The following is a 14,871-nucleotide window of genomic DNA, read 5'->3' on the forward strand; positions in this document are numbered from 1 at the left end:
GGGCTTTCGAGGTTGGATGTCGTGGTGACGACTGACAACGCAGGTGAAACTGGTCCTGGTGCTTCAGGGTGGAATACACGGCGTAGAACTTTGAGTTGCTATGAAAAAGAACAGCGGAGGAAGCTCCCTGGTGGCTTGGTTAGCTATTTGTGTATGATGTCGTGGCCGCGAAGCGCTCCAGGCGAATGTTTTGTTATCTTTTTTCTTATCAGATCTACAGCTGACACATCAGGCTTGCCGCTTTAACAGCATAACTACCAAAAGTCTTCGAACACATCGTTCTCAAGATGCAGATTGAAAGAGTATCAGTCCATATATTCTATTTTCCGTCCATTAAAAAGGCATGTCTTCCGTATTTTCCATGCGCCTAGCTCGAAGTGGCGAGAGACATGAACTTTAACCTGAATCGCCCAGAAAGTCTGCTCCATACAGTATCCCCCATGAGGTTTCTTCCAACACAGGGGAAGGTAAAAAAAGGGAAAGGATAGAGGGAATCGCTTCAGGCGTTTTGCAAAAAGTGAAAAAAGGGTGAACAATAGAAAGAGGGAGAGAAATACCAGTTGAATAAAAGATGGTCAGGAGATGAATGTTTGTAAATGGTGAAAGAAGGATATCGGAGTCAAAGGGGGCAGTCAATCAGTCAATCAATGAATCAATTGGCGCATCTGTCGTTAAACAAGTGAAATGTCACTAGGTAAAATTGGGAATCAATCAAGAAGAGTAAAGATAACAGAGTATAGAATGGGTCTTTAAAGAAAGGAGCTCGTAAATCGGTAAATGAATGGCCAAAGAAGGGGTATATGCCAGTTAACAAGGAGAAAATGAAGAAGAAGCAGTAGTAGTAGAGAGAATGCCACATTTATGGGTTAAAGGAAGGGTGCGACCCATTTTGTGTGCCATTTGGTGGTTGTATCTGGGGTAATTGAGGTTCCTGCCGTAGATCTGGCTGTTGCCCATGGCCCTGACTACCGGTTTGACTGTAGCCTACTTGGCTATGACTGTACTGGCCTTGAGATGGCAAGGGTGCGGTTTCTGATCGTGGTGGCATGTCTTGGCCCCCTGGAGCAGAGTAAGGAGCTAGCGACGGCCGGGCGAAGTTTCTATACGGTGCCCCGTTACCGTGCGTAGGAGGTGCACTTGGCGTTGGCGTAGGGGCAGACGGTATCTGTGGGACGGAAGACATCTGTGGGCCATCGTATGGGCCGTATCTTTCACGTTCTCGGTCACGGCTAAATGATGGCGCAGGCGTAGATACGGATGGTGGAGGAGCAAAGGCAGTGCCAGGGCGGGAAATTGATGGGAGCGTTGGTTGGGGGCTGTGTACTGGTAGATCGGGCACTTCTGGTGCATCCCATGCTTGTTGTTGTTGTTGTTGTTGCTGTTGGTGGTGCCGGTGGCTCGATGGGGTTTGGCGGCCGATTGAACCAGGGCCCGGGGTGAGAGGTCCAGGAGTGCGAGGGCCCGGTCCGGGCGTCATTGGGCCTGGAGTACGCGGACCTGGACCTGGTCCAAGTATCATTGGGCCCGGAGTACGCGGTCCTGGACCTGGTCCAGGAGTCATTGGGCCTGGAGTACGTGGACCTGGGCCTGGTCCGGGAGTCATTGGTCCTGGTGTACGCCGACCTTGACCGAGTCCCTGAGCGTTGAATACTGACGCAGTGGATACAGATAGCGGAGTGCCGTATCGTTCGACGGGCGGCAGCATGGGCGTCTTTGTGTATTCACGCTGCATTGGGTCCTGCTGATGGTGCTGCTGCTGCGGGTGTGGTGGGCGATAATTGTATTGCGACGACGGCGGCGAGTATCCAATACCACCAGCGTTGTTTACTAGGGAAGCAGAGGCGTCATCTGAGTACTGCGTTCGGTGCATCGAGTTAGAGGATGCCATGACATGGTCACCATGCTGGTCATGATCATGGTCATTATAATCGTTGTCGTACTGATCATGTTCATGGTTGTGGGCATCCCAGTCAGCTTCTGGCAGAGGCGGCGGTCGATCAGTGTTGGATGTGTGTGGTCTATAAGGTGGCAAGGTAGTGACGGTTGTCTGGCGTGAGAGGGGAGGCATCTCCGGCAGCTTAGGTTGCTGCGGCTGCTTGAGATCCATGACCGAAGGGAGAGTGGGCAAGGTTGGGTTGCGCTTGATAGAAGCCACTCCGGTTTCTAGATCGGTGTTGGTGCGCTTCCTATCTTGCAGGACAACAGCATTCGTGAGAGCCTTGTCAACCTTCTTCTTGACGATGCGTTCGAGTCGCCTGTTAATCTTGCGACGGCAGTAGACCGAAAGCGTGCCATCCTCTGACGGGATATGGTGCCAGAGGAAGAGCAAGTAAAGCAACACGGAGACACAGAAAGAGAGAAACTCGAAGGCCCAGATAACGAGAGTGAAAAGCATGGAGAAGAGAATGAGGGCCTGTAGCCTATCTTTTTCAGCTAGGGCTTCAATGTTGATGAAGAACTGGGAGATTGCCGAAGTTCCCTCTGGTGCGGCATGTTCGCCGATTGGGATAAGATTGAGCTGTGCTACAGAGTAGAGGGTGATTCCATTGATGACCTGGCGTGGTCCCTGAGCAAAGATGACTCTCAACCATGCTAAATGCCGTTAGATTGAGGAGTATTTCAGAGGAGTTGTGCCTATAAAAGAAAAAGAAAAAGAAAAAACCCACCCTCGAAGTTGAAGTAGGTAAAGATGGCAACATAGTCTGCTCCCTTCCTACTCTTGGTCAATTCGGCGAAGACAAGGAAGCGTCTCCATCCTGAGGCACGTTTACTGGTGCGAATACTCTGGACTTTGACAGCAATGGGGTCAAGATAGCACTGGGCGATACCGCCGGACTTGATGACCCTGATGGCACGCAGCCAACGGTAGACGAGCAGCACGAGCGAGAAGATGATACACCCGGCGAAGATCCACTTGGAGATGTCGAGGGGGATGGCAGGCTTGATCTGACTGGACCAGCGAGAGAACGCAAGCAGGTTGACGGCCGTGAAGGTGTCGAGCGCGTAGACTGCCAGGGAGATGATGACGTTGAAGTAGAGGATCATGTACGAGACGGGGATCCAGCAGGACTTTGTAGTAAAGTCGTTCAAGTTCTATCTAGTGTTAGAAGACAATAGGCATGGCAATAAGAATGTTTGGGGCCTCACAATGTAATCCCATTTCTGCTCCTCTCTGAGCCTGACCTCCTCGTCGCGGCCCCCGCAACAGCCCATGGTGGTGATTCTGTAGTAGTGTGTATTATAAGCAACGGCGCAAAGAGCGAAGTAGCAGCACAGCCGCACGTATATGTCAAATATAGCAGTACCAGCACAATGCGACTGGCCGTCTTTTCTTGTTTTCTTCTTCTTCTTTTTTCTTCCTTTGTTCCTGTCTGTGTGTCTCCTGTCCGAACCCGCGGACAGAGCAGTATTGACGGCGGCTAAAGGAGCGGCAGGACGGGCATTTATCAACAATGCCAGGTCCCTGGGCGAAGTTCCGGTCTGTCTCGACGTCAAACAGCAAGTCTAGCGGCACCACGCATCATTCCGAGCGGAGAGTGGTATGCGCTGTGTGGTGGGAAGTAAGTAGACGAGGCAGACTAGAAGTAGCAGCAAGTAGATATATGGAAGTAGACAAGAGTCCGCCGGCCAAAAGAGCGAGACGCCGGCCAACTAGCAAAACAGCAACAGCTAAAGAGCGACAGCAGTAATGAACGAGCGAATGAGTGTCTGTAACAGGCGCTGGGAATGAAATGATATCGCGATGCCGCGAGAGAAGCCAAACTGCGAGACCAGAAAAGCCGCCGACGTCGAAGTTGAAAAAGGGAGAAGGCAGGCGGAGCAGCCAAAAGGGGACTAGGGCCGCCAAGAAGTCAAAAGATCTTCTTTTTCAGGGGGACAAAGCTTGTTAGTCAGCATGTGTTATTCTTTTTTTTCGTTTTCGTGTTTTTTTTGTTTTGGATGATTTTGGTCTTTTTGATGGACGTCGATGTTGGCGATGTCGATGATGTCGATGGTGGTGTCGATGACTGCTGCTATTGCAGGGCCGGTGGCAGATATAGGCAGGATGACATGCATGGGCTAGTCAGGCTGGCGACTAACTAGTTTGAGGGTCACGGCGGGTCGCGACGATGCGCTTGATCGCTCTCTAAGTGGGCAGGTCTGAAACACGGCGATGGAGATGTGGCTGAAACGACTGCGCTCGGCTGGCGGTGCAGGCAGATACTCAGCCATAGCCATCAGTACTTTATACACTGCGGTCGAGCCCGGATCAGCTTGTGTCGTTGGCCGTGTGGTGGCGGCTTGATGCTTATTCTCTACAGAGCAGTTCATAGGCAGAACCATGTCGATATTGATGATGATGGCAGCATGACGGCGACACCTAGGACTCTGACGGCACGGTGCAGGCGCATAGCGAAGGGCAGCGTATACGGAGTCAGGCTTGGCTGGCTATCCCATGCAGGAGCCGCTCCGTATTCTACTTACTTACGGCTGGTGGCTTTAGCTTGATACACGATTAATCTACTGAAATGATATCCTGCTGGATTTATATATATGACACTCGGGGGACGGGTCCGTACGAGTTTTGGGCCCCCCGTTTGGCTGAGAGTGATCTCCTCGTCTCCTCTCAACAAAATTCTGCAGGTTCGCTCTCTCTAGATGGCTTGTTTGGCTCTCGATGGCTCGTTGATTCTGCTTGGCGGTGGTTACACCTGCAGAGCAGCCGTTGACTGGTTAGCAACGCTCGGATCAGCGTGTAACCAACTGTCTCCCTCTCAACCAGTCAACAAGTATCTGCTGACGGTCAATTGATGATCAGCTGCAGTTCCAGCGCTTAGCTTGCGTTGCTGGATAACTACCCTGGGCTGTTCCTGTCTCTACTTCATACATCCCACTCGAGGATATCCTGGACCCGACTCAAATGCTATATACATATAACTGCATGGGTAACGGGCGACTGAGGAGATGATTATTGAGCATCATCTGGCATCAGCATGGTAGAGCCGGCCAGAACTGAAATACACCACTAAATATAGGTGGAAATACCCTGCTCATTCACGAATGTTCATGCATATACACAGCCCAACCGCATGTCAAGGGTCAAGTACGGCGCTTAGAGATTAACTCTGAAAGACAATAGAGAATATTCATGTAAGTATGTATTTACATTGCGTATGTTCATATGTGCAGGTGCGGGAGCTATGTACGGTGGTATATATATACACATATATATATAACAAGTGAAGAGTATTCATTGAGCCAGGTCGACCGCAGACCGAACCAAGCCATTCGTCATTCGTTCGTTGCCGTTGTTCTCCGGATGATAACCCTATCTCATATCATCCGCAGAGATACTTGCCGGTCACTCGATTGCGAGTAATTTAGTGGCCGGCACGGAAGGCTCTCCAAGACTGGGCAATGCGGTTGGCCTGGCCGGGAGTGAACTGGTTCATGCAGACACTAGAGAATACTAGTCAGTACATTATTCTGTTTTCGCTCACTATAAAAGAAAGAGGGGGGAACGTACTCGTAGCTGTAGTCCATATAGTTGTGGATAGAGTCAACACCGCCGCCAGGGCAAGAGTCCTGAGAGCTTGGGCAGCCGCTGGTCTTCTTGGACTGGGCGGGAGTGTCGGCAACCATGTCGGCATCAACGCAAGAGCCGTTCTCGCTGAAGACGTGGTAGAGACCTGCAGACGTCAGCCATACATCTTTATACTCAGTGATAGGATAGGTGTAGTAACATACCCAAGAAGTGGCCGACTTCGTGGGTGGCAGTCTTGCCCTGGTTGTAGTTGGTGGTCTCACCACCGGGGACGGTGCCGGAGCGGACCATGCAGCCATCCATGATGATGGTGGTCTGGCTTGGGTTGGCGCGTGGGAAGTAGCAGATCTAGTATTTGTCAGTCACCATAATACTCTTGATACGAGAGTCGATAGGACAAAGACTTACTCCCAAGAGACCGCTGCTGAGGTTGGGGATGAAGTAGATGTTGAGAGAGGAGTAGGTGCCCATGTGCAGGGCCTTCTTCATGCCAGCCTCGTCTCTGCCGCTGGCCCAGTTGGCGTTGTCGGTGCGGGTGGCCTTGACCAATTTGAACTGCACGCCAGCTTGGCTGTAGTGCTGGTTCATGGCGTTGATCTGGGCCTGGAGCTGGGAGTCCTGTAGCATTCGTTAGCAACCAACCCAGAGCGACGTTTCTTCTTGACCCAGACAGGGAGTGGGAGTGACATACGGGGATGTTTCCGGTCTGGCCGCTGGTGAGGACATGGAGGTAGGTGTCAATGGTGATGCCGGCAGTCAGGTCAGCGCTGGCGGCCTCGGGGCTGAGGGAGTTGAGAGCCTCGGTGAATTCCTTCTCATAGGCACGAGGAGGAACAGCACCGCAAGTTCGCTCAGCAGTGGCAATGGAGCCAGCGGCAGCAAGGCCGGTGAGGAGGACGGAGAAACGCATGTTGAAAGGATGTTTTTTTTTTTTTTTTTGTGAGGATAGGGATATATCTCAATGACTTTCTGGCTTGTTCTGGTCTGGTCTTCTCTGGTTTCTGGCAAAGAGAAAGAAGAGAAATCCAGCTCGACAGCCATGGACGATCATTCCTTATATACTCCTCTCTCTGAGCTCAAGCCCTCTCGACCAAGCAGGTCATCGCTCCGCATGGCGGAAATTTGTCCATACGAAAGTCGCCTTGGGGAATATGCGGGTTCAGTGAGCTAACATCTCGCATGAAGCCTTGGCTCCCCGGCTGCGAACCGTCACTGGGGAAGGGTATATCAGTCGCCAAACCATGGCTGGTATCTCCTCCGCAATCCAGTTAGCTAAGGGGCAAAGGATGAAACCGACCGTAGCCGTCCCCGGCGCTCGAGATAACCAGCTAAAGAGCAGGAAGAAACAGGAAAGAAAAGAAAAAGAAAAGAAACGAAAACAAGAAGGGCACTTATGAAGAAACATCCATAGTACCAAGCGGTGAAAAGAAGGCCTGTAAAGCTTCGAGTGACTCGAATGTCAAATATCAAATGTCATATGTCATAGGTCAATTGTCAAATGGGTCCCCCCCCAAAAAAAAAAGAACAAGCCGGATATTAGAGGCCGGGGCGGAGGCAGAGAGAGAGAGAGGAGACCTGCTGCTGGATAGCTATAGGCCGTGGGATGGAGGCCCTGCTATCTCGAGCACCCAGCTGACTCGGCTACCCAGGGCTTGTGGAGCTTGATACCATGCCTCTCAAGCACGTCGTAGCAAGCCGTAGACGAAGAGGAACGGTATCAAGTCAGGCTGAAAAGCAGAGGGCGCAAGATGAATGTCGAGAGAGCCCCCTTTTTATATAACTTGATATTGACCGATGCTCGATCGTCGCCGGTAGATCAACACCATAGCCGCCATCTCGAAGCGTACATTTTCTTCGCATTATTCCAGTCGATCAGAGAGTAGATCATGATCAGAGGCACACCTGACGGCCCGTCTTCTCTTCCCCTGGACCAGAATAGCACATCAACTCTGGCATGTTCCCCGCTGTTTCATCATGCAGGAGTCCGGGGTGCAGGCTGCAACCCTGGACGGAGAGCCAAATCATGCTAGGTTATCTTGGACGGGGCAGGCCGTTCGTATTAGTCCCAGAATCCAATCCATATGTCGTATTCACCTGCTGGTCACAGGATATCTGCGGGGACGGCCATGGTGAGTTTGTTGATGCCCGGCGATGGGGCGAGACGCCGGGCTTGATATCGCCTTCACACGGCCACAACCAGCCTGATGAGAGAAAAGAAGAGACTAAGTCAATGGTAGTCGACAAGCCTATGACTTCAGCATGTTCGCCTCGCATTGAATCATCTCGAAGATGCCGCAGCCAAGCCGGCTGGCTTCAGGCTTATTTCGCGCCCCTGCGATGGCTGGCGGCGAGATGCAATGCCATGGCGTCTTAATATTATTATCATTAACCTGTCCAGCAGGCTGGATAAACACCTGTTTGCCTGTTGCCCTGCTGGAATTGACATGACATTCTCCGTCATCGATGCCGTCTTATTTCTCCGGTTCTTCTCTTAATCTCCTTGTCCAGACCGGGTTTTGGATATTAGCACGCCAGAAGCCGAAGCCCCTGAACTAGTTAATGGTTAGCCAGCCACCGACTTGGGAGGCATCAGCATGAGCAGCTATCAATATCCAGACACTGCTCAGAGTGCTCTTTGCGGTAATGCTTCATCCGGGGCGCAATAAATCGTACGGTCCATTAGATGTTATTAGTTATTGTGGACTCCATAGCAGTTAATAACCGTTGGCTTATTGGCCCTCGGCTCCCGGGATTTCCTGCTCCCTTGCTAGGCTGTTTATAAAGCGCGGGACGGTGGATAAGCAAGCTGAAAACTTCTTCCGCCGTCGAGTTTCTCATGATTAATTGATTTTTTATTTTATTTATTTAATTTTTTTTTTTTATTTTAATTTCCTCGACCGTGTGGATTTTGATGCATCAATTGATTAACTGATTAATTGACCGATTAATTGCATCTAGTCTGGTCTTCGCTGCTCAATATCAGCCGTCATGGGTGCCAGCCAGCGAAGGGGCCCAAGGGGGGTCGAGCAGCCCGCAGCATCAGGGTCAACGTCGACCAATTTCACCGACGGCGCCTCGGATGAATTCGAGTTTGGCGGCTCGCTCGGAGCTATGGGCGTCATGCTCGGGTCCCCGCTGATAATGTGGTATATGTGGATTGGCGCAACATACTATGACGGCGCATTCCCCTGGCCTGCCGCCGGCCAGAGCTGGACGGACTTTGCCCTCCATCTCGCCCATCTGGTGTACGAGGGCGGCTATCCCACGGCCAAGGCATGGGCTATCTACTGGGTGTTCTTCGTTGCTGAAGCCCTGATGTACTGCTACATGCCGGGCGTGTCGAGCCATGGACGACCGCTCAGGCACGAAGGGGGTCGCAGGCTGCCTTACTACTGCTCTGCGTATTGCTCGTTCTACGCGACTTTGGCTATTGCTGCAGTCTTGCATGTCACCGGCCTATTCCCGTTATACACGCTGATCGATGAGTTCGGCTCTATCATGACCGTTGCCATCTTGTTTGGCTTCATCAATAGTGTTATTGTCTACGTTCAGGCGCTGGTGCGAGGCCGAACCCACCGTCTCTCTGGATATCCCGTCTATGATTTCTTTATGGGTGCTGAACTGAACCCCCGTATTGGGATCCTGGACTTTAAGATGTTTTACGAGGTTAGGATTCCGTGGTTTATCCTGTTCCTTATCACCTGTTCCGTCGCTACTCGTCAATATGAGACATACGGCTACGTTGCACCTGAAGTCATCTTTTTGGCTGTTGCCCACTATCTCTATGCCAATGCATGCGCCAAAGCAGAGCAGATGATTATTACTAGCTGGTGAGATCGTCGAGTTTAACGATTAATCCGACCTTTTGTATACTAACCTCGAACCCAGGGACATGTACTTTGAGAAGCTCGGCTGGATGCTTACCTTCTGGAACATGGCCGGTGTACCATTCACCTACTGCCATTGTGCCTTATACATGGCCAAAAACCACCCGTCAGAGTACCGCTGGAACCCCATTGCCCTCTCTGCTCTCGGTGTCGTCTATCTCTTCATGTACTGGATGTGGGACAGCGCCAACGGCCAGAAGAACGCATTCCGTCACAAGGAAAAGGGCCAGCTCATCAAACGCAATACTTTCCCGCAAGTGCCCTGGCAAGCCATCGAGAATCCCAAAACCATCAAGACAGACGTAGGCGACCATCTGCTTATCGATGGCTGGTTTGGGATCATCCGCAAGCCGAACTACGTCCCAGACATGTTCTTCTCCTTCACCTGGGGTCTACTCACCGGCTTCAAGTAAGTCATAAACCATATTTTTACCTAGGACCATGGCTAACGAGTATTTCAGGAGCCCCTTCCCTTGGTTTTACTTCGTCTTCTTCATGATCATGATCATTCACCGCACTCGGAGGGACATTGATAGATGTCGACGGAAGTACGGCGAGGCTTGGAAGCAGTACGAGAAGGCTGTTCCCTACATCTTTATCCCAGTGAGTATTTAGCCCCAGATCTAACAATTTACGTATGCTGATAAGTCCATAGTACGTCATCTAGTGGTCAACAGTTTATAGATGGTCTTTCCCTACGAGAAAGCCGCTCTTCTGTGACTCCTATAGCTCTACCATAGCTGCTCCACATGTATAGTATAATTATCTAATTATCCGCATTGGCTAATAGAATATTAGATAGATAGAATAAATAGATATGATCAGCGTTATATTCGAAGTCTTCATATCAGCAGCAAGGTCCCTTCCAATATCAACAACTCAGTCGGTTGGTTTTTCCCAATCGACCTCAGCCTGCAATTAACCGGAAACATGGGATCGACCCTTCAGATTGTGATAATAGGATCGTTCCCTGTCAATCGATTAATCTCCAAGGACCAGGCCATCAAAATGAACATGTTGACTCAACATTCTTAGAAAATGAAGCATATGATTGTTTTATGGTCTTCGCCATGTGCAGACATGATATGCAACCTCTCTATAAAACCAGCATCCCATGTGGTAGGCGAAATATGGCTCTCATAGCAGATTCATGTTTGAATATGGGGGTATCACCCTTATAATACTGCGCCTTCTATTGAGATTTTCATCACCTATTCCCATTGCGTATCTCAATAGCCAAGCCCCATTCCAATTCAGTCTTGTTCTCCGCGAGTCTGCCCCAGATCTTCTCAGGAGTGGGAATATCGAGCAATTCTACGGCTCCGCGGAACATTTTCCCATACAAGACCTTCAACTGCATCGAATAAAGCGCTTACGCGTCAATTCATATCTGAATTGACAGCCATTCAGAATCCCGCAACCATATTCATCTCTCCCGGGTATTGAAATTGTTGTGAGGGCAAAGTTGATGATGGGAAGCAAGGAAAAGCCTGCCATGCAGCTGGGGTATTGACCAAGGACATTTATCCAACTTACCATCGCCTAGCTTAGCCGCGGGTAGGTGACGGCCGGCTAAATGGTTAATGCTCCAGCTTCTGGAATGTTACATTAGTTAGCTATTCGGTTGAGTGGAATTTCACCTCCATCTTATTTATCCTTTCTAGGAGGGTACACTACAGAGTATAAGTAGTATGCACCCATTACTCCACCCACACAAGCGCTGCACTGCATTGGAACGTTGCCAAACACAACCCAAGAAAATGTCCTTGTCTATATCTTTGCTTCCTTGACGATATCAACGCCCTGGCCGACAATTTTTCAAACATGGCCCCTCTAGCTTGACTTGTAACTGAACAGTTTCATTCCCTGAAACAAGGGTGGCGGCCTGTTCTCGTGAGCATACCCCAAACCCCAAACGTGCCTCTGGGTTCCTCTTCAGACCAAGATTACGACCGTGTTGGAAGAGGATACGTCGTCGACCAGATTTGTCTCTAATTGCCTCTGGCCTGGATATTCTCGGTGGTGTTGATAATCGGTCTTTGTCCATAATAGGGATGAGGTCCTGCACAAAAGGGGTATTGAGAGTATGGGGCCATGGATCATGCCATGGCCGGTGTGCCGACAATGCCGCCTGTGCAGGAAATTTGGCGTCTGTCTCATGAACTTGTTCGGACTTTTAAGCACTTCATTCGATGTGCGTGGAGCATTTCCTGGCTTTATTACGGATGGGTCTGAGGTATCGTGGTATCAGCGCAGGATGCATGGACGAACGCTTTCTGGAACCTCCGCATTGGCCAATCCCCGGGATAATCAACACAGGGGCATGGACTAGATCTCATGATTATGCTATTGAGGTTGGGTATGCATACATATAAGGGGGACTGCAGTTGGCAAGTCACGTCACAATTATTATTATTATCAAGTCACTAGTATATTGAAAGGTAGCATTCTTGGCTCTGTCAAATTCATCCCTGTACATTAAAATTATGGCATATGAACGCTGGATGCCACGGGTTTCTATGTAAGTTAGTATATATGTATACATGTCCGTATGCATGCATGTCTATTATCTACAGAGAATGTATGTATATATATATATCATTCATTCGTCGTTCATACAATCGGCGCATAGAAGCTGAATTTCCCATCGGGGTCATACTTCTGCTTCAGCGCCTTGAGCTTGTCCTGACGCCATTGCTCGTAGCCGTAGCATTGTTGAGGAGTCTCGGTACCAAAAGCGTAGTTGACATATGTGTGGAGCTCCGAGCGACCGCTGCCCTTGAGAAGGATCTGACGCAGCTGTTGGCCAAGATCAATGGCCTTCTGGTCGAGATCAGAGCCGGTGGATTCGTAGCTGATGAGCGGAGCGGCAAGGAAGTTGTCTGACCTAAAGGCGTACGCGGCGCTCTTGGGGTCGACGGCCTTGACACCCTGGGTAGAGTACCCTTCGAACATGAAGATGGAGTTGTGGAATGGTCCAGAGACATTGGCCTGAGAGGCATACAGCTTGTAAGCTTGTTGCATGGCCGGTACATTGAAGGACTCTAGGTAGATAGGGAAGCGAGGGTTGGAGGCACCGGTCTTCTGGCATGGTGGTGAGTCAAGGGCGATGCCAGTCCATCTGCCTAAGTCCTTGTAGGTACCCGAATCGGGCTGAACGCTGAGGGCACCAATGTCATGGAATGGGCCGGTGATGGCCGGATCGACTTGTTTGACACCCTCTTGGATCAGGTAGACAATTATAACGGGCTAGAGGATATTGATATCAGCAATGGGAAATATATACGCCTGTAAATATTATTAAAAAGAAAACTGACATTGTTAGCATCGGCACTGGGGTTGTTGAGCCAGTACGACCAGTGGATTACACCTTCTGGCTGATTTTTCAAGAGGTTGTTGGCAGCCGTATAGACAGGCACGACCTTATCACCAGAGAAAGTCAGGGTCTCGATAGCCCAGTCTGTGTGTTCGATATCGTAGATCTTGAGAGTGACGGAGGTGACAATGCCAAAGTTATGGCCGGCACCGTTCATCGCCCAGAAGAGATCGGAGTTACTGTCGATGGTCTTGAGGGTGCCATCAGCAAGAACAACGTCCATCGATAGGAACTGGTCGGCAATGAGACCATGGTGACCCTGGAGCCAGCCGTGGCCGCCCCCAAGAGCTGGTCCGAGATAGCTGACACATTCGCAGGTTCCGGTTACTAAAACGCGAGTCAGTAATCAAATAGGTCATAAAAATAGATGTAATAACTAAGTAAATGAAAAAAAAAAAGGGACTAACCGGCCTGTTTCTTAGCATCCCAGAGAGTGTCGACGAGGTATTTGGAGTTTATTCCACCTCCAACCTTGACTGATTTACCATCCTGGGCGATTTCGACACTGTTGAGCTGTTTCATGAATATCTCGATGCCACTGTCTACCTTGCCCAAGGAGGTGAGGGCGCCATGGGCAGAGTTGTAAGCTAGGAACTTAACACCCTTCCTATTTGCGAATTTGACCTGTCTCCCTGTGAGTAGTCCGTATGCTTATCGCATAAATGAAATTTCCGAGAGGAGAAAAGGAAGATAAATTGAGCCTACCGTTTCAACGACATCTTGAGCAACGGCTGCCGAAATGGCAGCGTTAACGACAGGTGCTCCAAGGGCAGACCAGCGAGCTGTGGCAGTGTCAAAGTCGCCAGAGCCAGGGAGATAGACCTTCGCCTCTGGCGACAGCTTCGGGACGAGTTCCGTTTTGATATCGTCTACCCAATTATCCATTGCTCTGGGGCATATATTCACAGGCGTAACATCGCTAGTTGAAGGCTGTTGCTGCTGGATGCTTCTGGCGGCTGAGCAGTTAGCCCACGCAGCCAGTGCTATGATGATCCCCTTAAGAAGCCCTTGCATCTTTAATGGTCGTAAGGGGTGGGCTGGGCGGATGAAAGGGAATGGGGGGAAGGAAAGATGTTGATGCAATGTTATGCAGGAAATGAGAGGTTAAAAACCCCAAGCCAAAGCCAGAGGAGACGCCAGCACCACATCCTTAAGATCGGCAGGCAAGAACAGAAAAAGAAGATGATGAGCCGAAAAGAATAAGCAATATTGCGGGCCCTGCAGACTATTTTCACACCGTACTCCGAAGCTAGCGTGGTGCAGACCAGAGAGCAAGGCGGCATGGCAGCGCGGCAAAGAGGTTAGTATCGTCAAATATAGACCGGGGGTTCAGGGGGGAGAGACTGATAAAATACCATCATCCCGGACCCCTGTACCCCTGGATTTCGAAAAATGGGCCATTTGGAAATCCAAAAGAAGGGTCCATCTCCACTCTCGAGGTATAATAATAATGATACTCTGGGAGGGTTCACGCTGTACCACGAAATGGTTGATGGAACCCCCAGAGATGGGCAGAACTGGACGGCCCATCTATTCGGTCTCAGGGTCCATACTTATTGGCCACAGCCCAGACTGGCCGTTTGTTTTTTTCCTTTTTGCCATGGGCTCCGTCATGTTTTGCCTTCAGGACCGTCCGTGGCTGTCAGGTCGCACCAACTACTAGTTCTGCTGGTGGTGTTTGTAGATTTCGAGCTCGTATCCCTCGGCCTCTCTGGCAGTTCACGTACTTAGAATGCAACCAGGGCTCGGGCGATCAGACGGCAGGGGATCCCGGATGCAGCCAGAATACGTTCTCTGTCTGCGTCTCATAAAACTCAGGTCCCTCGTTCTCTTCCGTGGCATGGTGGTCGATTCTGCTTGCTTGCTTGCATTGCTTGCCTGGTTTGATGCCTGGCATCCTGTACTCGCCCTCCTCGTCCTTATGCCTGCATCTCAATCCCTTCCCCTGGACAGAATCTCGACCCTTTTGAACAACCTGCTCCCGACGATGCATAGCCATTGAATTGGGAGACTGCCTCGATCTATCACTTTTGCGCCTGTCCGACCACCCCCGTTCCGCTCTGCTATAGTATATTTATATATAT

At 50.3% G+C, this 14,871-nt stretch overlaps 4 protein-coding genes across 4 annotated transcripts; 1 reads left to right on the top strand and 3 right to left on the bottom strand.

Moving 5' to 3' along the window:
* Positions 1 to 859: 859 nt before the first annotated feature.
* On the bottom strand, positions 860 to 3,045 carry ARB_05316 (uncharacterized protein; the record flags this gene model as incomplete). The annotated part of the gene is made up of 3 exons (XM_003016976.1): positions 860 to 1,482; positions 1,624 to 2,592; positions 2,667 to 3,045. The coding sequence occupies 3 exons, from the start codon at positions 3,043 to 3,045 to the stop codon at positions 860 to 862; spliced, it is 1,971 nt and encodes a 656-aa protein (XP_003017022.1).
* A 2,315-nt stretch (positions 3,046 to 5,360) lies between these two features.
* Positions 5,361 to 6,434, bottom strand: ARB_05317 (uncharacterized protein; the record flags this gene model as incomplete). Its single annotated transcript, XM_003016977.1, has 5 exons — positions 5,361 to 5,439; positions 5,507 to 5,669; positions 5,728 to 5,872; positions 5,933 to 6,142; positions 6,216 to 6,434. The coding sequence occupies 5 exons, from the start codon at positions 6,432 to 6,434 to the stop codon at positions 5,361 to 5,363; spliced, it is 816 nt and encodes a 271-aa protein (XP_003017023.1).
* Positions 6,435 to 8,512: 2,078 nt separating this feature from the next.
* ARB_05318 (uncharacterized protein) lies at positions 8,513 to 10,446 on the top strand (the record flags this gene model as incomplete). The annotated part of the gene is made up of 4 exons (XM_003016978.1): positions 8,513 to 9,354; positions 9,413 to 9,820; positions 9,849 to 10,014; positions 10,210 to 10,446. 4 exons carry the CDS (start codon positions 8,513 to 8,515, stop codon positions 10,444 to 10,446), a joined length of 1,653 nt encoding a protein of 550 aa, XP_003017024.1.
* A 1,578-nt stretch (positions 10,447 to 12,024) lies between these two features.
* Positions 12,025 to 13,801, bottom strand: ARB_05319 (uncharacterized protein; the record flags this gene model as incomplete). Its single annotated transcript, XM_003016979.1, has 4 exons — positions 12,025 to 12,660; positions 12,729 to 13,075; positions 13,195 to 13,411; positions 13,493 to 13,801. The coding sequence occupies 4 exons, from the start codon at positions 13,799 to 13,801 to the stop codon at positions 12,025 to 12,027; spliced, it is 1,509 nt and encodes a 502-aa protein (XP_003017025.1).
* Between the last annotated feature and the right edge of the window lie 1,070 nt (positions 13,802 to 14,871).

Source organism: Trichophyton benhamiae (assembly GCF_000151125.1).
Source record: "Trichophyton benhamiae CBS 112371 chromosome Unknown contig01989.5, whole genome shotgun sequence".
In the NCBI taxonomy this organism is placed as follows: domain Eukaryota; kingdom Fungi; phylum Ascomycota; class Eurotiomycetes; order Onygenales; family Arthrodermataceae; genus Trichophyton; species Trichophyton benhamiae.